The 8,447-nt window shown below is 35.2% G+C and overlaps 1 protein-coding gene across 4 annotated transcripts; it reads right to left on the minus strand.

Annotated features, from left to right (window-relative positions):
- Nucleotides 1-2,842: 2,842 nt before the first annotated feature.
- On the minus strand, nt 2,843-8,155 carry LOC130821376 (uncharacterized WD repeat-containing protein C2A9.03-like). 4 transcript variants are annotated; one of them, XM_057687139.1, is made up of 10 exons: nt 7,911-8,155; nt 6,806-6,947; nt 6,485-6,655; nt 6,292-6,378; nt 5,354-5,488; nt 5,059-5,169; nt 4,790-4,881; nt 4,605-4,710; nt 3,890-3,976; nt 2,843-3,685 (listed from the first exon to the last, which is right to left on the minus strand). In XM_057687139.1, the coding sequence occupies exons 2-10, from the start codon at nt 6,935-6,937 to the stop codon at nt 3,272-3,274; spliced, it is 1,335 nt and encodes a 444-aa protein (XP_057543122.1). In that variant the 5' UTR covers nt 6,938-6,947; nt 7,911-8,155; the 3' UTR covers nt 2,843-3,271. The 4 variants fall into 4 exon arrangements, with proteins under 4 accessions (XP_057543122.1, XP_057543096.1, XP_057543114.1 ...); XM_057687113.1 differs by having other exon boundaries at nt 7,930-8,089; XM_057687131.1 differs by having other exon boundaries at nt 7,468-8,089.
- Nucleotides 8,156-8,447: the final 292 nt, after the last annotated feature.

Raw genomic sequence — 8,447 nt, forward strand, 5'->3', positions numbered from 1 at the left:
TCAGGTGAATGTGTCCAGCCGAAACAGTGTCACTACCCAAAACACAAGAACCATGCTTACCCTTATAGGTAATAATACGCCATGAAGATAAATAAGAATCAAACGTAGCCCTAAGTTTCCATGAAAAACCCCGCTTGCACTTCAAGGTAAGGACAGTTTGGTTCGAGGTCTCCGTTCTGTACTCCACATTTCTGCGAATATGATACACTCTGATAGCTTCTAACAACGATTCCTTGCTATCAAACATCATACCCTTCTCAAACTCTCCCTCTTCGGTGTATGTGGTATCACAAACCCAAGTCCTCCATGAGTTGTCCTCCTCATACTCGTTTAAAGGTGGACAGAGGGCATAAGGTGTAGGAGGAATGATTGTAGGAATGTTGCCTAGGGTCATGTCGTTTGCTAGCGCATCCTCATCGACATCCACATCGTCCTCAGAAGGATCGTCAATGAGCTCATTACTCTCATTTCCATCATCCCAAGGTCCCATCTCAGCAGTTTCTCCTAAGTTAACCATTAAATCAATTGAAACTTGATTCGTAGGGGTTTGAGATAAAGTACAAGATGGAAAGAAACAACGGGACTTACAGTTTCCTGAGTTAATATAGGCATAGGGGTAGAAGTAGGATTAGAAGCAACTACATTCCCTAACGGTACTTCTTCTACGTATAACTCCAAAGAGGGAATTTGGGTGGCCTTTGAATGCTCCCACATAGTATCTATAACCTCATCATCATCAACAGAAAAGGCAAGAAATTCTCCACTCATGTCATATTTAAAGCTTATATTTACGGTATTTCTAGTAAGGTTCAAACCAATCTTAGAACATATAAAACGTTTAAAGTGGTTCAAATCCATGTTCGAATTGCAAGCAAACAACTTACGTTTTCCCCCAACATAATGAACTTTGCCACTATTTTCTCAAATACAACCATTCCAAAAACATACTATAGTCACGCGAAATGATGCCATTTTCTACAGTAATACAAAGAAAATCAACATCAACATCAACTCATGGCCATACAAGTACATTACATTCATTTGATTATAATCTTTTTTGATCTAAAAATTATTAAAATCCAAAATATAACTAATAATACACATAAAATCCAAATAATAAATCAATTCATAAATAATATTTCTAATACCAACATCATCATCAACATTTCTAATAATATTATCAACATTGAATTCCACTAATTCACAAACATTAATTCATAAAACAACATAAAGCTATAAAAACAATTAAAAATTACCTTCAATACTTATGGATGATTAAGAATAGTTTTGATATAACAACTAGTAACCTACATTTGAAATAATAAACAAATTTGGTTAAAACCCTAAAAAATTACATATACACCAAAAAACAAAAAAAGTTTACCTTTGAGCAAGCTAGAGTATCCCACACTAATTTTGAAGTACCAATCGCAAGAGGAATGCAATAATTGATGGATTGAATCAATGGTTTTAGAGGGAGAATGTCGAATGAAGTTAGGGTTTTGAAAAATTGGGTAAAATGCGAAAAACAGAAACTGACCTGCGTATTTGTGGAGCAGGTTTGTTCGTAGTTAGTAACGGCGAACAGCAAATAAGACAAATTACTGCGAACAGTTATTTTGTCTTATTTGCTGTTTGTAGTTACTAACTGCGAATAGCACCAAACCATAGATTTGAGATTTTCATGCTTACTTTTGAAAATTTTTTAAAACTTAGTTTATTTAATTAATTTTTTATTTTTTTTAGCTTAGGTATTTCAAATTTCCATGCATAGGTGGGCTTGTAACTAAATCTAAGGAAGAGAAATTAATCAATTATGGCAATGAAGCCCACAAGACCACGGCCTGTCTCCAACATATTACTATTCAGCTCGTCTTGTATAAGACTGTAGCATCATGAGATCAGTCCATTTTTGTAATTAATCACTTTAAAATTGTAAGTGATCATTTTAACACACTAAATATACATGCAGCCTAATAAAGATGTTTTCATCATAAGGCCGTCTCATTTAAGAATTTGTTTAATTTCTTAAGTTATACTTATATTTTGTTCATTCATATTGCTTATTCTTTGACTTAGATTATTGTCTTTAGATTTTATGGGTTGTGTTAAATTTCATACGAAAATTTGATATTAATAAACCTAATATTTCCATTAACATAAAATGCACCTAACTATGAATTAATCATTTCAAAATATACCCAATTATTAGAGTTATTAAATTTGAGTTAATTAAATCTTTAACAATAATAATAAGGGTGTATCTTACGTGAACGAGGTATAGTATTATAGTTTGGTGTATTTTTCGTTAACAAACTAAATAGTTAAGTGTGTTTTAAAGTAATCGAGAATTTAACGTATTTTAAATTGCTAAAGAATAATTGAATTGGACAGAGGGTAAATAAAACAATCAAGACACCAAATGGACTATTTGAAAGCAAATTCATCTAGGGTGTATTATATAATATACTTCTTATACCTATAATCTACAGCAAATAACCCGTCTCACTATGAAATAAACACATATATTTAGCTTATTATTTAATTAATTACTTTAAAATTGTAACTTGTAAGTTATCACTTTAAAATAGTAAGTGTACATGAGATAATCTCATCTTGAGGCCGTTTCGTTTAAAATTTTGTGATAATCTAATAGGTGAAGTCACTTAGATGTAATATCTTTTTCTCGAAATTAAATCTCGTCTACATTTTTTCTCAACTTTAAATCTCGTCCACATCTTTTCTCGTCTACATATCTTCGCTCTAGTGACTCTCGTTTTCCATGGCTGATTGTCAACCACAAACACTAATAAAGGAAGAACAATCATATAGCAAACTCCCATGTCAAGTTCATAATTCATATCATATAAAATGGAAATTACTACAAATAACCAATATCAACAGACAAATGCAAATCTTCTGGTGAAGAACGATTCCAAAATATCTGTCAAAGATGTTCAGTTCTTCCCAAACAAGATCAGACAATGGTAAACTGTTACTTTACATTACGCAGATGCGATAAAACGTAACGAAAATATAGAAGGGAGGGGATGTTTTTCTTTCTTCTTTATACGAGTAGGGATACAGCAAACGTATCGTTGCATACCTCTAACTGTACACATCTATAAGGTACGCTTGTAACGCTTCACTACTTTTACTACGGATATATCCTGCAACCCGGTTGCTTTATTCTAAAATGTCGTCGAACCTTAAACGAACAATCTTCAAAGTTCAAACCCTTGCGAAATGAATTGAGCAGTATTTCCGTTATTCAGATGAATGAATCCAGGTATTGGTACGAGTGCTTCCTGTTGTATTGTAAAAGGCTCGCGTAAGTCCTGTCCCATATTCCAATGTATAAACACTCGTCGTCAGGGCTCAATGATACTCCAGAAACTTCTCCGAAGAAATCAATTTCTTGTCGTTTCTCGTAATTGTCTTGCGTACTATACACATGGACGAAATCGGCTGGTTCGGCGGCAACCATGAACTTTCCATCCGATGAAAACCGGATAGATCGAGTTGCGCCCAAGTTTCCTTTTAAAACCGCTACTGATTCTGAAAGCTTCCTCACATCCCAAACTCGGCATGTTTTGTCTTGATTGCCAGTAGCAAAAACACGTCCGTTTGGATGCCATGCGGTTGCAAAGGAAAAATCACGATGTCCTTCCACCGAGGAGACCACCTACTCCAACAGACATCCACTAATTAGGATCAGCCCTCATCTATATACCCTGTTTGGCTCAAATGTAAATCTAATTTGACTCTCAAGTATAAATCAACAATTACAACAAATGCTCATTAAAAGTAGGCAAGTTCCACCATCAACAATGGGAAAATAAAAGAGGAACATAAAGATGCTCACGCCTTTAAGAGTATTTTTCCATACCTTTCCGCTTTGTGAATCTACAAGCAAACCGTCAACATGATCACCCACAACAGCAATGAGCTTTCGATCTGGGCTAATTGATGTGTGCTGCGTCAAAGAAAGAATCATAAGCTAGAAAACGTTGTGCGATTAAAATCAAACAAATGCAACATAGTTACATGGAACGTGGAACGTAATCACGTTCCAAGATCCGGGAACATTCGTCCCTAATCACCACGAAACGCGACCCAAATCGCTCAAGGCGACGTCCCCGTGTGAAATACCTTTTTTAAAAAGTATTTTGGCCTTCATTTACAAATTAAAGAATAAAAGGGAGGAAAAAAACAAGATAAAACCTAGAAAACCAAAAAAATTCCACTTAAAAACAATTTCTTAAAGCAAAAAATCATTTTAATTTAACTTTGTTTTCAAATGAATTTTTTTCACATAATTATCCCGTACCCAATCTTTCACGAGTCAATCAAGGTTGCATTCCTTGTTCTTGTTCCCGTTCCCTGTTCCTAATCGAATGTCGTTCCAGGTAGCAATGAAATGCAGTATACAGATGTGACAACCCCCTCCACACAAACACACACACACCCCCCCCCCCCCCCCCCCTAAACGGATTTTTTTTTTTTTTCTTTTCTACCTTCATTGGGTCATATTTTTCCTAGGAGGCGTGCTGTAGAGGGAAGCAGACAAATGATGCACAAAACATAAAGATAGAAATACTCACATTTACAGGCCAAGGAAAACAGAAATTCTTTAAAAGCTGAAATCTCTCCATATCGAATTCCCGTATCCCAGAGTCATTATTTGACACCATAAAATGATAACAGCCACTGCAGCAAAGGATTTCCATGTAACGAGGTCCAGTATCAAAATAGATTAACTCACGGTGCTTACTTGCCAATACATTACCTCACACTGTTAAATATTTCAACAGCGTTGGTGATAGCATTGTCATCGTATGTAGTCCGAGCACAGAAGCTGACTCCAGGTTTATCAAGACGCTGAAAATTATTTAACATCGGTCAAAATACTATCGAATCTAAAGGAAGCTCAATAGCAACACGGACTCGAGACACTAATGTTGCATTTCACCGTTGGGTGAATCAAAAGTTAAAAGATTTCCCACATGATAAGAGCAACGGACATGCATCAGTTAAAAAAACAAGAAACTAACATACTTTGCATACTAATTCTCCTTGGAATCCTCCGGCAACCATGAGTTTGTCTTTGACTGCTAATGTACTGATTTGAGTTTGGGTAAAACCTTCCAACAAGCTTCCTTTGTGTTTCTGATAACAACGAACGCCATGAGAGTTGGATAAACAAGCGCTTTAGAAAGAAGCTAGAAAGACAGCATTGAGCAAAGGAGATACGAGAAGAAAGGAACCCAATCTCCTCATCGCTGAAAATTGGAACAACGATTCACATAATCGGGTAAATTCCTTAACAACAAAACAGATTTATAAATCATACCTCGGTTGGGGAGACATGGCCGGCAAAGTTTACAACCTCGGACAAAGTTCTAGTCATTGATGACCAATGCATCACTTGATAATTGGACATGAGATAAACATTATGTTTTGAAGTAGCCCAAACAAGATTTCGTAGCTGCAAGTGAAAATAACATTATGTCCATTACCTACATTGAAAAAGACGAGAGAACACATGCTTACAGGGGTAAACTACCCCTTTGTCACCAATTGGTTATGTGCAGCGTAACATGATTCGATAGCTAATTTGCTTTTTGAATTTGCGATTCGCTGAAATTTGTTCAAGAATAGCCCAAAACCGACCATAATTCGCTTTTGTCAATTCACGATTCGCGAGATTAGCGAATCATATAACACTGGTTATGTGTCTCAATTGTTCTCCGTCAACCACATTGTTCCTAGCCAAGACTATTTCTAAATTGTTATCTTAAAATTAAAAAAGGGAACAGAACTTCACTTGGTTTATTCAAGATCGTAACTAACTAGTTCAAACCAGCACATTGATAAAGATTATATTGATTGCTTGTCAAACATTCAGCACTGGGCACCGTGAAGGTGGTGTTTGAGTACTCTAATAGGAATGTTCGATACATACAGAAATGCACTCTAAAAGGGACAAGACACATAAAGAAAGTGCTACTCCTAAAGCTGTCGACCAAGGACGGCGAAGACAAGGCAGTACTGTGATACAGAACCAAAAGCAATTTCAAGAAACGGGCATTGACCACGTTCATTCCCGTCATTGGAAAAGGGGAAAAATCACCTAACCTCCAGTTAAAGACCCAACAATTTCACAGCACGACGTTCAGTCCACATGGAAAGACATCCATCACCAAGTAAACACCCAACGACGATCAAATAAAAGGATTCACACTTCTCTTCCTCCAAAATAACAGTACTGAAAAATGGAAAGCTACGAACCTGAAAATGTAATATTGTCGGTTTCACAAGCCTCGAATTGTAGAAGAAGTCGTAATAATTTCCACCTTTATCCTTTGACTTCCATTCCTAATCACACCTAAATAAGTCAATAAACAAGACACCAAACATATAATGTATTCAAAGAAACAATACACTACAAGGCACCCTAAACCTCGATTGGCAAATGTCCAACCTTGTCTATGGAATCCCCTGAAGTAGGGACATTCTCATAATTCTTGTACTGTTCCAGTCTAGTTAACCGGTATTTCTCTCTTGTTACGTTCATTATATCCCACGGAATACCCTGAATATCTTTGCCTCGTCGAGCACTGGCTGCTGATGTATCAGTAATCTCGGTAAGTTGCTGCAAACATCATGTACATTGTTTCAGAACAAAAGGTACAAAAATCGTCAAAATGAGTGAAGAAATGTATTGGCAACTCCTACTTCAAACAAGCTTTTATACTAAATTGCAAATAGGAACACATGAATAGAGAGATTAGTGATTACAGACCAAATCATACTCATCCATTCCTAAATTCTCATCCTCTCTAGCATAGAAATCTCCTTCTACTTCATCAATCAAATCAGCCACATCATGTTCATCCGCCATATAATCAAATTCGTCAACTTGCTGCTGGGACATGATTCGTCACCTGCATCGAAATATCAACTATTATTAGTATAAGCTAGGTGTAAATTTTCAAATTCCTTCATTTTCTAGTAACCAAAATTTACTTCCAAGTTCTAAGGCCCACCAACTAGTCTTGCAAAATTACAACCTATGTTACTTGGACTCTTCATTTTGCTTCACCTACCTGTGTCCGATACTTGTTACTCAAACATTGGTATGGCACTTAGACACTTCATTTTAGGCGTAAAACTGAATATTTAGACATATTCGACACTTAAACACGCATCAATATCCGACATCTGTCCCCGAGTCCAAGTAACATAGGTTACAACATAAATATATGTACACAGAAATTGGCCATTACCCACAAAACAATAAAACTCTTGAACAATTGTATCAACTATTCAGCTATCAAAAACCAGTGAATTTGGTCTGATCTAAATTTTTTGATTTATACCATGAATTTTCCCCTCCTGTACTAACAAATTGAAACTTTTCTTTCCTCTCCCACAATTTCAGTCTAGTCAAAATCAATAAAGTACCCAGAATTGTGTTGACAAAGAAGAAGCCAATTGCCAATCAACATAAGAAAAAGGAAAAGTTATGCCCACAAAAGCAAGATCCAATCTTGATCTTCTAGAAATCACCAACTACCAAAAAGATTAAATGAGTTAAGTATAGAACTAAAATTCAAATTGGGCAACAAAAATTCTTTAAACCCATTAAAAAATTCTTAAAACCCATCTCAAAATCCCGTAAAACCCATGAAAAAGAAGAAAATTCATCTTCAATCAAACCCTAAACATACCCTTCTTTATCAAAGAAAATTTTCTCAACAAGCACAATCAAGAAAGCCAAATATATAAGCATACAAAAACATCAATCAATCACCAACATTACAAATCACATAAAACAATAAATCTGAATTAGAAAAAACAAAAACAAAGTAAGGTTATTTGGAGGGTGAAATACAGATAGATTTAACCTTTAAACTTCCTTCTTACTTTTCAGTAAGGTGGGCAATCTGGAAAATACTTCTTCAGCTTGAATCTATCCTTTTCTCCTCCAAAGATAATAATCTTGTACACTATGTGAATAATTCTTTTTAATCAAATATATATTTTTATTATCTATTTTCAAAAAAAAAAAAAGCAAAAAAAAAAGAAACGACTTCATTGGGTTGTGGGGGAAAGTGAGACTCCTGGGCCTTGCCTTAATGCAAATGACTATGATCTGGAATGTGCAACTCAAGTACATAAAAATAAAAAAATAAAAAAAATAGATTAGACTATTTAACGTAAATAACTTATAATTTTAAAGTGACTAATTATAATCTTAGGGGGTGTTTGGTATGAACTTTTTAATACTAAGTAAGGGATTCAATTACCATTACTCCACATATTTGTTTGGTATGATATTAGGTTAACTCAATCCTTTTCTTGAAGGTAATGATATCCTTACTTTGTTACCATCTATTTATGTCAAGTAACAAATTTCTTTTCTATGATCACTTAGGTGTTTC

This window comes from Amaranthus tricolor, chromosome 1 (genome assembly GCF_026212465.1).
Source record: "Amaranthus tricolor cultivar Red isolate AtriRed21 chromosome 1, ASM2621246v1, whole genome shotgun sequence".
Taxonomy (NCBI): Eukaryota; Viridiplantae; Streptophyta; class Magnoliopsida; order Caryophyllales; family Amaranthaceae; genus Amaranthus; species Amaranthus tricolor.